We start from the raw sequence: 18,255 nt of genomic DNA, 5'->3' as shown, positions 1-18,255 counted from the left end.
AAGAGGACGAATGTATCTGTTTTAAAACTTTGTTCCAAAGCTCCTCCTCAATCTCAAACCCAAGTTCTTGCTCCCACTTAGGCCTAACTGCTGAGGGGAAATCAGTGAATGACATTAGAATATTATAAAACTGTGAGATCAGCCCTTTTGAGTAAACAGAAACTGCAAACAATCGTTCCCAAGGTAGTTCAGGTGGTCATCCTGGAAACGGGACAAAGAGTGTCTGGGCACAGTGGCAAATTTGAAAGTATCGAAACATATTGGTGTGCAAAAGGTTGAATTTGGAACACAATCCGGAGAAGCTGTGAAAGGTATCATCATCATATAGGTCCCTAAAGGTAGTAATTCCCAATCTTTTCCATGTGCCAAATGTGTGATCTAGTCTAGTGGGAGTAAATAGATGGTTGTTATCTATCGGGCTTAAGGTTGAAGCTGAAAGGAAATTAAACTGTCAGCGGAACTGTATCCAAATCTTAAGCGTGGCTTTAACTAAAAGATTAGAAGAATATCGGGAAGGAGACAACGGGAGGGAAGAGAATATTAGTGCTTTCAGAGATGAAGAGTGGCATGATAGCGATTCCAGTACACACCAGTTAACATCTGATGCATTAACCCAGAAACCAATCTTGTGTATGTTGGCTGCGAAGTAGTAAAATAAAAAGTTTGGTAGGGCTAGACCCCCCTGGTCCTTGGGCCTCTGTAGAGTTAACTTACCAACTCAAGGAATTTTACCACCCCAAACAAAATTTATAATTGCTTTATCAAGGGTCCTAAAAAAAACATTTAGGTAAAAATACCGGAAGACACTGAAACAGGAACAGGAATTTGGGAAGAATGTTCATTTTGACACTTTGAATTCTACCAGCAAGTGATAGGGGAAGAGTACTCCACCTCTGAAAGTCCTCCTTCATGGATGACATAATAGGGGAATAATTAGATTCTTGAATGGAGGCCAATGTACGGGCTATATGAATACCAAGGTATCTAAAACCATTTTGAGCTAATCGGAAGGGAATATTGGTTTGAGATAATTGGACTGTAAGAAAATTAAGAGGAAAAAAATTCTTATCAAAATTTAACTTATATCCCGAAAAGAAGCCAAACTCTTTTAAAATGGCTTGAGTAGCTGGAATTGAAAGTGAGGGGTGACTAATATAAAGCAAGAGGTCGTCTGCATACAATGAAACTTTGTTTTCTATGTTATAGCGTATAATACCCTGTATGTCTGACGATTCTTTAAGGGCAGTAGACAGAGGTTCCAAAGCTAAAACAAACAAAGCCGGGCTTAACGGGCAACCTTGACGAGTGCCCCGTTGTAAAGAAAAAAAAGGAGAGAGAACGGAATTAGTACTAATTCTAGCTGAAGGGGAAGTGTACAGAAGTTTGACCCATGAAATAAAATTGTTCCCGAAGCTAAACTTGCCTAGGACTGAAAAAAGGTATTCCCATTCTAAACGGTCAAATGCTTTTTCAGCGTCCAATGAGACAACCGCCTCAGGAACTTTAGAAGAGCTGGAGGAGAGTACAATATTTAAAAGCCTACGGATGTTAGAGAAAATATGTCGCCCTTTAATAAAACCAGTTTGGTCATCTGAAATAACTGATGGAAGGACTGATTCTAAACGTTTGGCCAGTACTTTTGCAAGAATTTTGTGCTCGTTACAAAGCAGGCTGATGGGTCGATAAGAACTGCATAAGGTAGGATCTTTGTCTTTTTTCAGTATAAGAGAGATTGTTGCCTGAGTAAGAGTTGGGGGAAGATAACCATTTTCAAGTGATTCCTCAAACATTTCCAGGAGAAGAGGCGATAATTTTTCTTTAAACTTTTTATAAAACTCTATGCCAAAGCCATCTGGGCCTGGTGTTTTTCTGCTACTCATAGAGAAGATTGCATCTGTAATCTCCTCTAGTGTAATGGGGTCCTCTAGATTCTGTACAGTGTCAGGGTCTAAACTAGGCAGTTTTAATTTATTCAAAAAAGTGTGTATAGTATCTGGGTTGAGGCAGCATTCACTAGAATAGAGTGTAGTGTAGTATTTGACAAAAATGTTGTTAATTTCTTTGGGATGAGTTACTATATTGTCTGATGAATCTCTAATTTGGGGTATTAATCTGGAGGCAGTAAGCCTCCTCAGTTGATGGGCCAATAGTCGACTACCCTGATCGCCAAACTCATATATCCGACCCCGCAGGTGCCAAATATAAGCCTCCGCTTTCTCTGTAGCGAGGAGATTGAATTCCGCCTGAAGGTCTGTGCGTGATTTCAACAAGTCAGGGGAAGAATTTTCAGAAATTGTTCTGTCCAATTCAATTAGTGATTTAGAAATGGTCTCCATTCGTACCCGTCTAATTTTGTTTACATATGATGAGGATGAAATTATTTCTCCCCGAAGTACAGCCTTCAGTGATTCCCATAATGTTGCCTTAGAAATCGATTCTGACCTATTAGTAGCCAAAAAGAAGTCAATAGAGTCTGAGATCTTGGAACAAAAAATTCCTTTGTAAGAAACTGAGGATTTAAACGCCACTGAGGAGGATCTTTATAATATAGGCCAAGCTTCATGTCAATTTGAAGAGGAGCATGATCAGATATGACTATAGCCAAATAGTCGACAAAGGTAACAGAGTTGAGGCTCTCACTGTTAATAAAAAATAATCAATACGTGAATAAGATTGATGAACTGGTGTAAAAAAAGAGTGGGAGCGGGAGATGAGTTATTTTCTAATAAGATCGGACGCTCTCCCGTGCCCGGTTCTTCGCGAGGTGCGAAGCCGGAGGAGGAGCTTTCCGGCAGCGCTGGAACCGTAGCTGCTGCCGGTGTAGCCACGTCAGTACGTCGGGAAGTTAGCATAGTAGTGGAGTCAGATGAATTGGGCTTAGAACCAGCCCTGTCTCTCAAATTTCTCGACATGACCAATGTAAAATGTTTCCGTGGCCCCAAAATGTGTTTTTTAGACACCGAAAAGGCAAAAAAGTCATCTGTTTATTACCAGGATAGCCGTGCCCCAGGGAGTCGGTATAAATGCGTCTGACTACGCCGCCATTAAACCGAAAGTCCCTAAAGCAAGTTTTTTTAATAAAAAAAAATTAATTCATGTTCAGTTGAAACTTTTGTTTCTATTGCCTGACAAATTTTCTGTCCTTTTTTTAAAATTGGCTTGTGTGTATATTTTGCCAAAATAGAAAGTGTGTGCGTGCAGAATGTTGTTATTGTCTTGCAGTGTAAATCAGCAGAAAGTCTTTAAGGTATTGTCTGATGTGCAACATAACTGAATTTATACAGTCCAACATGGAGTTTAGCTACGATATTATCTGCAGCATCTCATGCAGTGTGAAATGAAGTAGACCATAGTGAAGACCACTGTAAGCATGCAATGTAAAGCCATCTTTAGACATCAGACATATGTAGACTTAAAACTGTGAAGATTAAAATTTGCACTGAACCATGCCTTTAAGGAAGTTAACGTCTGGACAAGCAGAGTAGCTTTATTATCCTTTTTATCCTTTTGAGGGAATGTTAAATATTTCATTTATAATTGCATCAACTTCCTAAAACAATGCATTCAAAATCAAAGTGGAGTATAAATTCTTTTCCCTCCAGAGTTTAAAGAGGTCAGACTCACTGAGGGCTGTGAGGGGAATCTGGAAGTGTTCTACAATGGAACCTGGGGTAATGTGTGTGTAAATGGGATGGATGAAGAAACAGTGAGTTTAATCTGTCAAGAGCTGAACTGTGGAAGATCTGGCAGTGAGTCTTGGGCCAAAGCAAGAGTGGAATCAGCTCCTAACTGGCTGGACAATCTGAAATGTAGGAGACACGACTCCACTCTGTGGCATTGTCCATCTTCACCCTGGAGACAGAACAACTGTAATAAAGACAATGAGGTGGCTTGGATTACCTGCTCAGGTAGGCAGTTTTTATGTTCATATAAGTAGAGTGTGTATACATTTTTGTGCTGATAATAATTCACACAAAGTATAAAACTTACTTAAATAGGTAAAGAAAATATACATATAGAAATGTAAAATGAATAAAATAATATATGTTCAATGCTTAATAAAGTATCTTTCTGTATTCATAGGAGTTGAAAATGATCGTGTGTTAAGAAGTCGTCTGAAATGCTCCTCATCTGCCCATCACAGACAGTGTTCAAGTAAGAACTCTTAGGAATAAATAAGGTCAATATTTCATTAAGTAATGTGTTAATCACAAGTGTTAGTAAAGTAGCTTCTTCATAAAACTATTGCTGGTAATGTACAAAAAGTGAAAACCTATATTACACTTAATAACTGTATTGTTATTAATTCTGTAACTATCCTGGTTGATCATGTGTGATGTAGATCACCTGCCTCTCAGGCTGAGGGGAGGAAAGGGAATCTGCTCAGGGAGGCTGGAGGTGTATCATAATGCTGAGTGGGGGTCCATCTGTGATGATCTGTGGGACATCAGGGATGCTCAGGTGATCTGTAGGCAGCTGGGCTGTGGGCCGGCGCTGAGTGCTGATGGGAGTGCTGTCTTTGGTGCTGGTGAAGGGCCTATCTGGCTGAGCAGAGTGAAGTGTAGAGGGAATGAGATTCACCTGTGGGACTGTCCTCATTCCCTGAAGAACCATACTGACTGCTCCCACAAGCAGGATGCTGGAGTCACCTGTGCAGGTCAGAGGATCCGGCTGAACTTCTGACTCTAATTAAAGATATTTTATCACAGTGTAAAAATTTTAAATGTATCAGTAAATGGTGCATTAACTGACCTGTTACTATTGTCTAATGCTAATTTGCCATATTCAGTGCTTAACGTGTTCTACACAATCAGAACGGCTGTTTCTGTATTTACAGACATTTCTACTACTCCACTTGTAATAACAGCCACCACCTCCAACACCACAGGTATTTTTAAGTCTCTTAGACAGATAAACAAATGTAGATTTTACTACATGTTTCTGAATAGATTGTTCTGGGCTCTGCACAGTTTCTGTTCTGTATTTTTATTTTCAGTTGGTCAGACAGTGAAGGGAACAAACACTCCTCCACAAACTCCTCCAGCAGCTGTTCCGTTCATTTATCCAGCGTCTCTCCTGGTTCTGGGAGCGGTGCTCTTCCTGGCCTTAGTGCTTCTGGTTGTGCTGTTTTACCAGAACAGAGTGCTCAGGAGAGGTAGAGAGAGTCAGAGATCATCTACAATCCACTTTCTGTACATTCTCTAAACATCATTAGTCCTTCAATCTGTCATCAGTCTTCTGTTCTACTGAACTGGCTTAATGTTTCTCTTTGTCTCCTTCACAGGCCTCTCTAAGAGGATGGAGAACATAGTCTATGAGGAGATTTACTGCAGATTCAATACTGCAAGAGCCACTCAAAGGGGTGAGTGCACTACATGAGACTTATTGTGGTGTATTTACACTTATAATAATGTAAGATTAATTGCATTAATTTGATCAATGACAATTCATATGCATTCTTTATTTGTGGGCCTAGCTAAGGAGCTAGTTAACTAATGGGTGCCCTTTCTAGTAGGATGCAGTGCTGTACAGGGCACTCCTACAGGTCAGTAAGCATGATGAAGTGCCTAATTAGGTGCTTATCTAAAATTGAAGGCACCCTCCAGTGGATACAATGTGATGCAGAGCTGTAAAGGTTGTCCCTGTATGCATGATAAAGAGCGAAGTTTCCTTATGGATGCCCCTCCACTGGAGAAAATGTAATGTGGTGCCATACAGTGGCCCTCACAATGGCATTCCCTACAGGTGACTTTCAGATGAAAAAACTCATGAAGTGCTCTCTTAGATGCTCTTCCAAGTGAGAAAACACAATGAGCCCCTAAAACAGAAAAAAAAAAAATCCCAGTGAATAAAATGTCTAAAGTCTTTCCTGAAACGTGCCCTGTAGGTCTAGCTCTCCCAAAGTGAGAGCAGTGACGACTGTCTAAGGGTGCTGCAAATACTTTTATAGGATTTTTAATTTACTTCTCAAATACAAATTTAATTAACATTCAAAATACAAATGCTTATAAAACTTTTCTACATTTTTGTACAGTGTCATTAAATTAGGTTAATATCTAACTAGCATTCTGATGTAATCTCATCTGCATTGTCTGCTTTTTTTCAGTGTACCCTTTAGGTTGCATTAGGTTATGTTAGGTTTACTGTATGTTTATTTGATAGTAAATGACAAAGTAAAATGTTGCCAACTATGACACAACAAAGGTTAAAATACACATTGCCATTATTAAAAACATACATCTATTATATCCATATAAGTTTTGTGTTTTAGCCACAGAGGAGGCTTAATACACTATGAGCTGTAACCCTGACTTACTACTACAGTGTTTGCGGGAGGTAATACAACAAGTTTTCTTTGAGATTGTAAAGATTCCGTTTCACAGTGATGTGTTACTAAATACTAATGTATGTTCACTGCAAGTGTCTTTACTGTTGTATCACATTTTTTTAGCCTAGATGCCTAGCTACAGAGCTAGCTAGGTGCTTTACTCAGCTGATTCTAGGTTTATTTGTGGACTCAATTAAGAAATAAAGAAGTGTAAAAATCCTTCCCTAAGGGAATTATTCTAGGGTAATTTGCAGAAAATGCCCAAAGGACTTATAGTTTGGTGTGAACTGCTTTTTCAGTTAAGAGTGACTGCTCCTGACTACTAAGCTCCCCAATCATAGTCATCATAATAATGTTCTCTATGCTTTACTTAAGAGGTATTTGTTAAATAAACATTTTAAGGTTTATAGTTTGCTGTGTAGTCTGGGACCTATCCAGGGTGGATCCTGCCTTCCGCCGAATGACAGCTGGGATAGGATCTAGCACCCCTTACAACCCAGAAGGATAAGTGGTTTAGATGGTGTGTGTGTGTGTGTGTGTGTGTGTGTGTGTGTGTGTGTGTGTGTGTGTGTGTGTGTGTCTAAGATGCTGGTCAGCTTTCCTGTATACATATTTTTTTTCAGAGCTTGATACATAGAGTAATGCATGAAATATTATCCAAAATTCAATCCAAGATTTACAGTTAAATAATGCAAACTATTAGATTCTGTGGTAAAACCCTTGTTGTTTGAAACAACAAAATAATTTAATCACTACGAACTGTTTGTTAAAATTAATTAAAAATCCAATCACTAGTGCCTGTTTTTCTGTATCTGTGCCATGGATATTATTTCCTGTACCAGCCCAGTTCTCAGCTGCTACAATTACATTACAGCAGTAGTTTGAAGCTACTCTAAGACCGCTAGTCCCACTAAGGTATAATCAGGTAAACAGTACTGTTTTGAGTGTCCAGTTAGGATCGCAATAAACACAGGCCAGATCTGGCCTGCAATAAAATCCTTACAGCTGACAGAAGTGTTTTAATTTTCACTTAATGTTTGCCTGTTTCACAGTGCGCTGTACTACAGTCCCTAACGTGCACCGCAATATTATGTGCATTCCAACTCTCCTACCCCAATAACAATAACAATATGTAGTGGTTACACTTTGGTTCTACACAGTTCTACAGAGTTCCACACCAGTCATATCACCAAACACACTAGCTGCATACAAAATACAGTAAGCAACAAAAAAACAGCAACAAAATGAAGCACCCAACAACAAATACTCAATGAGTTTAACACCCCTGCTCTAAGATCTTAGTGTCACGCAGCATGACAGAGTTCTGCTCTCCTGTAACAGGAAGTCTCCTCTCTGAAGCACATCATTCAGGATATGAGGAAGTGGATGAGGAGCTCCTCTCAGGTAAGAACACGTGTGCCAGACTACAATGTAGAAATTATAGTATCCATTATAAATCCATGTTACTTCAGCTACAGTAAAACTAACAGAGAAATGTGGGTCATTTACATGACTGTAACAGGAATGTACATTTTAAATGAATGATCAAACAAAAAAATCTGGGGCTGTAAAAGCTTGCAGTGTGAACATAGAGCCCTTATCTTAATTGGTGAGCAACCTTGGTGATGCTTTATGAAAAAAGAGGAAGAAAGAAGAGAAAATGGTCAGACACTTATTCAAATTACAATTACAGATAGTTTTACTTTTGCCCATATAATCCCCTAAATACCTTAATTGAGCCTAATAGCTGGTGTGAGCTTTAAATAGCGTTGATGAATTTTGATTCAAAAGCATTGGCAGTAAAATTACACAGGCACACAAATCTCCACAAAATCAGATGGAATTTTTAACTACATTTTGTGGCGCTTCCATTGTGCTACACGTGTTAGCTACACACAGCTAAATGCCAGAGTTCTGCTCTCCTCTAACAGGAAGTGTCCTCTCTGAGGAACAGCATTCAGGATATGAGGATGTGGATGAGGAGCTTCTCTCAGGTAGGAGGACCTAAAACTACATTCAAATTAGAAATTTAGAAATGCGCTTAGATTCTCTTTAACTGTTCTGAACTTCTCATTAATGCTGACTCTCTAGAGGAGACGTTTCTGTTAGAAATTTCTTGCGTAATCTTAATGGAGTCACACACTGAAGACTGAGTTCTAAAATTGTTATTGTTACATTAAAACCTATATATTTTTAAAAGTAATTAAAAGTGATCAGTTTTGCTCTTTTTACAGCAAAGTCTCTGACTGGAGTGAAATCAGAATATGATGATGTCACCACCAGTGGTCTGATATGTGGGTTCCTTTATTGATTAAATTCCATGATTTTAACTTTATACTAAATGTGAAATTTAGTATGTGAAAATATGACTGCACTGTTTGTAAAGTCAGTCTGCTTTTATTTGATTTAGGTGAAGCAGAAAAAGACGACATAGCAGATAACTATGATGATGTCATCACCGCTAGACAGATCTCTGGGAGTGTCATAGGTGGGTTTCTGTTCTGGGGTTTTAGTTTAGAACAGAGTAGAAATTAAAAAGAAATTAAAAACCATTAATAAAAAATGTGACCGTATTAATTCTATGGACTGTTTGTGGAGCTGCAGTGAATTTAATTGTATATATGTTTAAAATAAATCTTCATACAATATAAAATCATTCAATCATTCATTCATCTTCCTACAATGCTAGCTAGAGTTGCCGTAGCAGTAGGAAAAGCAAAGAATCCCAGACAATCCTGTCCCCTACAACTTCCTAAAGTTTATTTAACCCATTAACACACATACATGCACCTTACTGAACACACACAGTAGGGGGCACACTTGCCCGGAGCAGTGGGCAACCCTAAATATGGTGCCCAGTCATTGCCGACGTGTGCATTGAATTCTCTAAGCAAGATTATGGAGTCTGTAGGTGTGGTCATTTCTAGAACCTTCTCCACTTACTTCAAGAAGGCGGAATACTCCAAACTGTTCTGTGGCTCATAAACACTCACACCAGTCAATTTTTCTCCCTGCGATTTTTATTTGCATTGAGGCGACCCTCTCGTCCACTGGGACAAACTTCACACTAGCCAGCCAGGGGCTTGTGAATACCCTCACACCTGCCCAGTGCCTTTCACCCTGTGCAAGTTCTAAGTAGGAGAAGGACCTACCCTATCAAGGTTTTTGGTTCCAGGGCTGACACTGTGAATGGAGGTGAGCACAACTACATCTAGTTGGTACCTCTCAGCAATCCTGCAAAAAGCTTCTTCTCCTTTCCCACCGGTGAGGTAACGTCCCAAATGGCAAGAGCCTATTTCCACTACAGGGGTCTATGCTGGCAAGGAGCTTCTCACCATCTCCCACTGTCTATAAGGCACTGCACCTGTCCTTTATGCTAAACCTTGTTGGTTGTGGGCCCATATGGTCCCCCTACGTTGCCTTTTTGGGCAGGACCTGGCTGGGTTACCTATGCTGCCTGGCCACAAGGCACTCGCAAAGGAACGCTACCCCAAGGCATGGTTCAAGGGGTAGGTCTTGGTAACCCTGTCCTGGGTAGGGTATATGATAACTTGCCTCCTTCGATCATAGGGATTTTGAATCATGTTAGTCTGGGTCTTCACTCCAGACCTGTTTGCCTTAGGAGACACTAATATGAGCATACTGCTTCAGATGACTTAGCTCTGAAGATCCCAAAAGCATCCAAACCCTTCCTCAATGCCAAGACCTCAATTCAGCAAGGGCTTTTTTAAAATCTGACTTTGAAAAAATAAAAACCTTGTTAAAAGCTATTGGTGCTAAAGCTAATGTTAGGCTCAATGTTGATATATTCAAAGATAATGTTTGAAACAGCTGATAAATACTACTCACACACACCTACAGTCATTCAAAATGTAGCTTTGATTATCTAAATATCTCTGTTTTGTTGTAGAGGACGTAGCAGATAATTATGATGATGTCATCACTGCAGATCAGAGCTCAGCTGTTGTAACAGGTTTGACTTGTAATGTAACAACACTGTAATCTCAAACATGAACACAGTCACTGATGATACTGAAGCTGATTTAATGACTTTTATCTCCACATCTTGACAGAAGACATGACAGATAACTATGATGATGCTGTTACTGCTGGACCAAACTCCAACATTATGACAGGTAGGTTTTAATTAATTAATACATACATTTAATTTTTATAAAACCTGCTGTCTTTATTCATTCATAAAATAAGTACAGCTACATTTCTTTTAGTGGAGACAGATGATTAGTGCCACACTGCTCTGTAGACAGGACTGGAAGTAATCAGTCCTCTCTACATCTGTCTGACTGTGTTCTAAGAGTGATGCGACAGTCCAGATGCTCAAAACTAAAACAGAGTTGCTCGTGTTGTTGTTTTTAATTTTTAACTACATTTTGTGGCGCTTCCATTGTGCTACACGTGTTAGCTACACACAGCTAAATGCCAGAGTTCTGCTCTCCTCTAACAGGAAGTGTCCTCTCTGAGGAACAGCATTCAGGATATGAGGATGTGGATGAGGAGCTTCTCTCAGGTAGGAGGACCTAAAACTACATTCAAATTAGAAATTTAGAAATGCGCTTAGCTTCTCTTTAACTGTTCTGAACTTCTCATTAATGCTGACTCTCTAGAGGAGACGTTTCTGTTAGAAATTTCTTGCGTAATCTTAATGGAGTCACACACTGAAGACTGAGTTCTAAAATTGTTATTGTTACATTAAAACCTCTCTGAATGAGTATTATATTTTTAAATGTAATTAAAAGTGATCAGTTTTGCTCTTTTTACAGCAAAGTCTCTGACTGGAGTGAAATCAGAATATGATGATGTCACCACCAGTGGTCTGATATGTGGGTTCCTTTATTGATTAAATTCCATGATTTTAACTTTATACTAAATGTGAAATTTAGTATGTGAAAATATGACTGCACTGTTTGTAAAGTCAGTCTGCTTTTATTTGATTTAGGTGAAGCAGAAAAAGACGACATAGCAGATAACTATGATGATGTCATCACTGCTAGACAGATCTCTGGGAGTGTCATAGGTGGGTTTCTGTTCTGGGGTTTTAGTTTAGAACAGAGTAGAAATTAAAAAGAAATTAAAAACCATTAATAAAAAATGTGACCGTATTAATTCTATGGACTGTTTGTGGAGCTGCAGTGAATTTAATTGTATATATGTTTAAAATAAATCTTCATACAATATAAAATCATTCAGTCATTCATTCATCTTCCTACAATGCTAGCTAGAGTTGCCGTAGCAGTAGGAAAAGCAAAGAATCCCAGACAATCCTGTCCCCCACAACTTCCTAAAGTTTATTTAACCCATTAACACACAAACATGCACCTTAGTGAACACACACAGTAGGGGGCACACTTGCCCGGAGCAGTGGGCAACCCTAAATATGGTGCCCAGTCATTGCCGATGTGTGCATTGAATTCTCCCAGCAAGATTATGGAGTCTGTAGGTGTGGTCATTTCTAGAACCTTCTCCACTTACTTCAAGAAGGTTGAATACTCCAAACTGTTCTGTGGCTCATAAACACTCACACCAGTCAGTTTTTCTCCCTGCGATTTTTATTTGCATTGAGGCGACCCTCTCGTCCACTGGGACAAACTTCACACTAGCCAGCCAGGGGCTTGTGAATACCCTCACACCTGCCCAGTGCCTTTCACCCTGTGCAAGTTCTAAGTAGGAGAAGGACCTACCCTATCAAGGTTTTCGGTTCCAGGGCTGACACTGTGAATGGAGATGAGCACAACTACATCTAGTTGGTACCTCTCAGCAATCCTGCAAAAAGCTTCTTCTCCTTTCCCACCGGTGAGGTTACGTCCCAAATGGCAAGAGCCTATTTCCACTACAGGGGTCTATGCTGGCAAGGAGCTTCTCACCATCTCCCACTGTCTATAAGGCACTGCACCTGTCCTTTATGCTAAACCTTGTTGGTTGTGGGCCCATATGGTCCCCCTACGTTGCCTTTTTGGGCAGGACCTGGCTGGGTTACCTGTGCTGCCTGGCCACAAGGCGCTCGCAAAGGAACGCTACCCCAAGGCATGGTTCAAGGGGTAGGTCTTGGTAACCCTGTCCTGGGTAGGGTATATGATAACTTGACTCCTTCGATCATAGGGATTTCGAATCATGTTAGTCTGGGTCTTCACTCCAGACCTGTTTGCCTTAGGAGACACTAATATGAGCATACTGCTTCAGATGACTTAGCTCTGAAGATCCCAAAAGCATCCAAACCCTTCCTCAATGCCAAGACCTCAATTCAGCAAGGGCTTTTTTAAAATCTGACTTTGAAAAAATAAAAACCTTGTTAAAAGCTATTGGTGCTAAAGCTAATGTTAGGCTCAATGTTGATATATTCAAAGATAATGTTTGAAACAGCTGATAAATACTACTCACACACACCTACAGTCATTCAAAATGTAGCTTTGATTATCTAAATATCTCTGTTTTGTTGTAGAGGACGTAGCAGATTATGATGATGTCATCACTGCAGATCAGAGCTCAGCTGTTGTAACAGGTTTGACTTGTAATGTAACAACACTGTAATCTCAAACATGAACACAGTCACTGATGATACTGAAGCTGATTTAATGACTTTTATCTCCACATCTTGACAGAAGACATGACAGATAACTATGATGATGCTGTTACTGCTGGACCAAACTCCAACATTATGACAGGTAGGTTTTAATTAATTAATACATACATTTAATTTTTATAAAACCTGCTGTCTTTATTCATTCATAAAATAAGTACAGCTACATTTCTTTTAGTGGAGACAGATGATTAGTGCCACACTGCTCTGTAGACAGGACTGGAAGTAATCAGTCCTCTCTACATCTGTCTGACTGTGTTCTAAGAGTGATGCGACAGTCCAGATGCTCAAAACTAAAACAGAGTTGCTCGTGTTGTTGTTTTTAATTTTTAACTACATTTTGTGGCGCTTCCATTGTGCTACACGTGTTAGCTACACACAGCTAAATGCCAGAGTTCTGCTCTCCTCTAACAGGAAGTGTCCTCTCTGAGGAACAGCATTCAGGATATGAGGATGTGGATGAGGAGCTTCTCTCAGGTAGGAGGACCTAAAACTACATTCAAATTAGAAATTTAGAAATGCGCTTAGCTTCTCTTTAACTGTTCTGAACTTCTCATTAATGCTGACTCTCTAGAGGAGACGTTTCTGTTAGAAATTTCTTGCGTAATCTTAATGGAGTCACACACTGAAGACTGAGTTCTAAAATTGTTATTGTTACATTAAAACCTCTCTGAATGAGTATTATATTTTTAAATGTAATTAAAAGTGATCAGTTTTGCTCTTTTTACAGCAAAGTCTCTGACTGGAGTGAAATCAGAATATGATGATGTCACCACCAGTGGTCTGATATGTGGGTTCCTTTATTGATTAAATTCCATGATTTTAACTTTATACTAAATGTGAAATTTAGTATGTGAAAATATGACTGCACTGTTTGTAAAGTCAGTCTGCTTTTATTTGATTTAGGTGAAGCAGAAAAAGACGACATAGCAGATAACTATGATGATGTCATCACTGCTAGACAGATCTCTGGGAGTGTCATAGGTGGGTTTCTGTTCTGGGGTTTTAGTTTAGAACAGAGTAGAAATTAAAAAGAAATTAAAAACCATTAATAAAAAATGTGACCGTATTAATTCTATGGACTGTTTGTGGAGCTGCAGTGAATTTAATTGTATATATGTTTAAAATAAATCTTCATACAATATAAAATCATTCAATCATTCATTCATCTTCCTACAATGCTAGCTAGAGTTGCCGTAGCAGTAGGAAAAGCAAAGAATCCCAGACAATCCTGTCCCCCACAACTTCCTAAAGTTTATTTAACCCATTAACACACAAACATGCACCTTAGTGAACACACACAGTAGGGGGCACACTTGCCCGGAGCAGTGGGCAACCCTAAATATGGTGCCCAGTCATTGCCGATGTGTGCATTGAATTCTCCCAGCAAGATTATGGAGTCTGTAGGTGTGGTCATTTCTAGAACCTTCTCCACTTACTTCAAGAAGGTTGAATACTCCAAACTGTTCTGTGGCTCATAAACACTCACACCAGTCAGTTTTTCTCCCTGCGATTTTTATTTGCATTGAGGCGACCCTCTCGTCCACTGGGACAAACTTCACACTAGCCAGCCAGGGGCTTGTGAATACCCTCACACCTGCCCAGTGCCTTTCACCCTGTGCAAGTTCTAAGTAGGAGAAGGACCTACCCTATCAAGGTTTTCGGTTCCAGGGCTGACACTGTGAATGGAGATGAGCACAACTACATCTAGTTGGTACCTCTCAGCAATCCTGCAAAAAGCTACTTCTCCTTTCCCACCGGTGAGGTAACATCCCAAATGGCAAGAGCTTATTTCCACTACAGGGCTCTATGCTGGCAAGGAGCTTCTCACCATCTCCCACTGTCTATAAGGCACTGCACCTGTCCTTTATGCTAAACCTTGTTGGTTGTGGGCCCATATGGTCCCCCTACATTGCCTTTTTGGGCAGGACCTGGCTGGGTTACCTGTGCTGCCTGGCCACAAGGCGCTCGCAAAGGAACGCTACCCCAAGGCATGGTTCAAGGGGTAGGTCTTGGTAACCCTGTCCTGGGTAGGGTATATGATAACTTGACTCCTTCGATCATAGGGATTTTGAATCATATTAGTCTGGGTCTTCACTCCAGACCTGTTTGCCTTAGGAGACACTAATATGAGCATACTGCTTCAGATGACTTAGCTCTGAAGATCCCAAAAGCATCCAAACCCTTCCTCAATGCCAAGACCTCAATTCAGCAAGGGCTTTTTTAAAATCTGACTTTGAAAAAATAAAAACCTTGTTAAAAGCTATTGGTGCTAAAGCTAATGTTAGGCTCAATGTTGATATATTCAAAGATAATGTTTGAAACAGCTGATGAATACTACTCGCACACACACCTACAGTCATTCAAAATGTAGCTTTGATTATCTAAATATCTCTGTTTTGTTGTAGAGGACGTAGCAGAGAATTATGATGATGTCATCACTGCTGATCAGAGCTCAGCTGTTGAAACAGGTTTGACTTGCAATGTAACAACATTGTAATCTCAAACATGAACACAGTCACTGATGATACTGAAGCTGATTTAATTACTTTTATCTCCACATCTTGACAGAAGACATGACAGATAACTATGATGATGCTGTTACTGCTGGACCAAACTCCAACATTATGACAGGTAGGTTTTAATTAATTAATACATAAATTTAATGTTAAAAATAATTTGAACTGAAACTTCAATATAGTACAATGTCTGTTTTTTTTGCTTATTGTTAAAATTTCCCCTTGTTGGTGAGGGGAATGTTGTGTATGCTGCTACAATCCAGATGTACATGAGTGTGATTGGTAGAGGAAATGATTCAAGTGCACAGGAAGTCTAGCGATAAATGAGTTTAGTTATCAATGATAAACATATAATGTTTATTTTGCTGTAGAACCTTTTTTGTTGTTTTTATAAAACCTGCTGTCTTTATTCATTCATAAAATAAGTACAGCTACATTTCTTTTAGTGGTGACAGATGATTAGTGCCACACTGCTCTGTAGACAGGACTGGAAGTAATCAGTCCTCTCTACATCTGTCTGACTGTGTTCTAAGAGTGATGCGACAGTCCAGATGCTCAAAACTAAAACAGAGTTGCTTGTGTTTTTGGTGGTTGTTGTTTTTATTTAAGGGCACTGTGTAGATCTGTAGAACTGAAGGTTCTGATGGGTTGGTGTCCAGAGTAAACATAGTAAATAATGGACGAGTGAAATCAGGTGTGTTTGGACAGCAGCCCTCCAGGACCAGAGTTGAGAGTCCTGCACTAAAGACCACCATAGAGAGGAATCAGACTGAAGTAAACTCATTCAGTATTCACTGGCAGTTCTGTAACACATGGAACATCTTAGCATTATGGTGGAGTTTTAATAAATATAGGAATAAAAACTGTTGTAAAAAACACTGAAAGAAAAATTAGATAAAAGATTAAAGAAAAAAAAGAGATTAATTTAGTGAACAACTTGTTACCATCCATCCATCCATCCATCCATCCATCCATCCATCCATCCATCCATCCATCCACTGATTATTTATTTTTCAGATTATCATGATGTGGAGGAGGAGCCTCAGACAGAGATGAATCATGTGAACAAGAGTGGACACACTGAGAGTTCTTCCTCAGGAAATTACGCTGAGATCTCTTCAAATGGAAGAAATGAGTTTGTTTTAGATCAGAATTCAATATATTTTATTAAGCCTAAGTACTCCTAATTATAGCTTTACACATCACAAACAGAACATAGTGGAATTAAACACCTGCATGTGTATGTGTGTTTTTATTCAACATTTTAAATTCATGAAAAGCATTTTATACCAAAAAATTCTTTTATAGCTTTGTATGAGCTGCTAAATTAACACACTGACTGAGTTACAGACAGTTTCTTTGTCAGTGTTAACATTTAGAATCAGGCAGCTCCTTATAACTGTTTACAGAGCAGTTCTAGCACATTATTACTCCCCTAATACTGTACTATACTGTCATAAAGTGATCTGGTCTTTCTCTCTCACACTATTTGCAAACCTGTAATTATTTTGAGAATATTGTGATGATTATTTGAGATTATGTCCACACAGGCATTATAGATACTGCATCTTTTATATACTAATTTTTTAAAATTTGATTTATTTTTTTATTTTAAATCTTGAATTTCTTATAATGTAACTGATTAAATTGTGGTATAAATGTTTTGCTGTGACAACACAAATTATGTTTACCCTAGAAAGTAATTTGTTTTGCATTGTAAAAAAAAGCATCTTAATTAGCATTTAAAGTCAAGCTAATAATATTTTACACACACACACACACACACACACACACACACACACACACACACACACACACACACACACGTGATATGTATGTGTATGTACACACACACACACATATACAGTATTTACAATAATTCTCTGACTGTGACATAACTTGCCATTAGGACAAAATATTTATGAATCTATGATTAAATTATTCTCTAGAAAAAAATAACAAACTTGAAAAAAGAATCAAACTGCAGAAAGGGACAGCTCAGTAATATCTTCCAGGTTTACTAGAAAGCACTCCTGAGTGAGTTCAAAATGAATGGGCTCCTTTGCAGCTTTTGTGCAAAACTGTAGTTGGTAAATCCTTTAATCATTTTTATATAGAAAAATCCACAAAACAGCAATGCTTCCTTACTGTTTTACGTTTAGTGCTTCTGAACTCTAAACACTTTATAACAGTGTCATGTTTTGGTATAACAGGAGAAATAGGAAGCGTCCAGGCTCCATTTAAACTGGCTCTGTACATAGACTAGTGATAGTGTAACATAACTGTGAGGGACCCATGTTCAGGTTTCTTAAGGTAAAAAGCTCATACCAGTGAATCAGTCTGAACGGCCAGGCAGACAATGCAAAAAGGACAAAAAGCAAAAAGCAGGTTACAAAAAGTCAGGCAGAAGCTCAAAACACCAGAGGAGCAAACTAAACAAACACTCAGTAGTCAGACTCCAAAGCACTGGCAATACTTCACTCTGCTTAGCCGAGTTTGGGGAGTATTTAAGGTGAGACTGACTGAGGGGTAATGGGGTGCAGGTGAACCAAACCTGGGAACAGGGCTGGTACTCGGGAGAGAGAGATCTCTGGTGGCCAGAGAGGGAATTACTGACACGTGCTAGCCTTCACCCTCCTAGAGCTGGCGGTATGGTATCAGTCAGGACCGGGAACCCTCAAAACATAATTATAGCGTATTTCATTACACTTGTATTTTTTAAGTTACATTAACTCCACAAACTTTGTACTGACTCCAAACATTTTATTTTATTGTTCTATTTTAATATATTAGGTCATGAAAATGCAAACGTG

At 39.1% G+C, this 18,255-nt stretch overlaps 1 protein-coding gene across 1 annotated transcript in view; it reads left to right on the top strand.

The window, feature by feature from the left end:
- The window catches only part of LOC108412925 (deleted in malignant brain tumors 1 protein-like), a 267,541-nt gene that overhangs the window by 15,573 nt on the left and 233,713 nt on the right, over positions 1–18,255 (top strand). Inside the window, exons 14-33 of the mRNA XM_037540168.1 lie at positions 3,603–3,908; positions 4,084–4,155; positions 4,343–4,657; positions 4,838–4,888; positions 4,997–5,155; positions 5,285–5,362; positions 7,670–7,732; positions 8,260–8,322; positions 8,563–8,622; positions 8,739–8,816; positions 10,239–10,301; positions 10,402–10,464; positions 10,794–10,856; positions 11,110–11,169; positions 11,286–11,363; positions 12,786–12,845; positions 12,946–13,008; positions 13,338–13,400; positions 13,654–13,713; positions 13,830–13,907. Of these exons, the coding sequence (XP_037396065.1) occupies positions 3,603–3,908; positions 4,084–4,155; positions 4,343–4,657; positions 4,838–4,888; positions 4,997–5,155; positions 5,285–5,362; positions 7,670–7,732; positions 8,260–8,322; positions 8,563–8,622; positions 8,739–8,816; positions 10,239–10,301; positions 10,402–10,464; positions 10,794–10,856; positions 11,110–11,169; positions 11,286–11,363; positions 12,786–12,845; positions 12,946–13,008; positions 13,338–13,400; positions 13,654–13,713; positions 13,830–13,907 (1,896 nt within the window). The remainder of the gene's footprint in view (positions 1–3,602; positions 3,909–4,083; positions 4,156–4,342; positions 4,658–4,837; positions 4,889–4,996; positions 5,156–5,284; positions 5,363–7,669; positions 7,733–8,259; positions 8,323–8,562; positions 8,623–8,738; positions 8,817–10,238; positions 10,302–10,401; positions 10,465–10,793; positions 10,857–11,109; positions 11,170–11,285; positions 11,364–12,785; positions 12,846–12,945; positions 13,009–13,337; positions 13,401–13,653; positions 13,714–13,829; positions 13,908–18,255) is intronic.

The sequence above is a fragment of the Pygocentrus nattereri genome, chromosome 1, assembly GCF_015220715.1.
Source record: "Pygocentrus nattereri isolate fPygNat1 chromosome 1, fPygNat1.pri, whole genome shotgun sequence".
NCBI lineage: Eukaryota > Metazoa > Chordata > Actinopteri > Characiformes > Serrasalmidae > Pygocentrus > Pygocentrus nattereri.
This window is presented reverse-complemented; position numbering and strand designations above follow the sequence as displayed.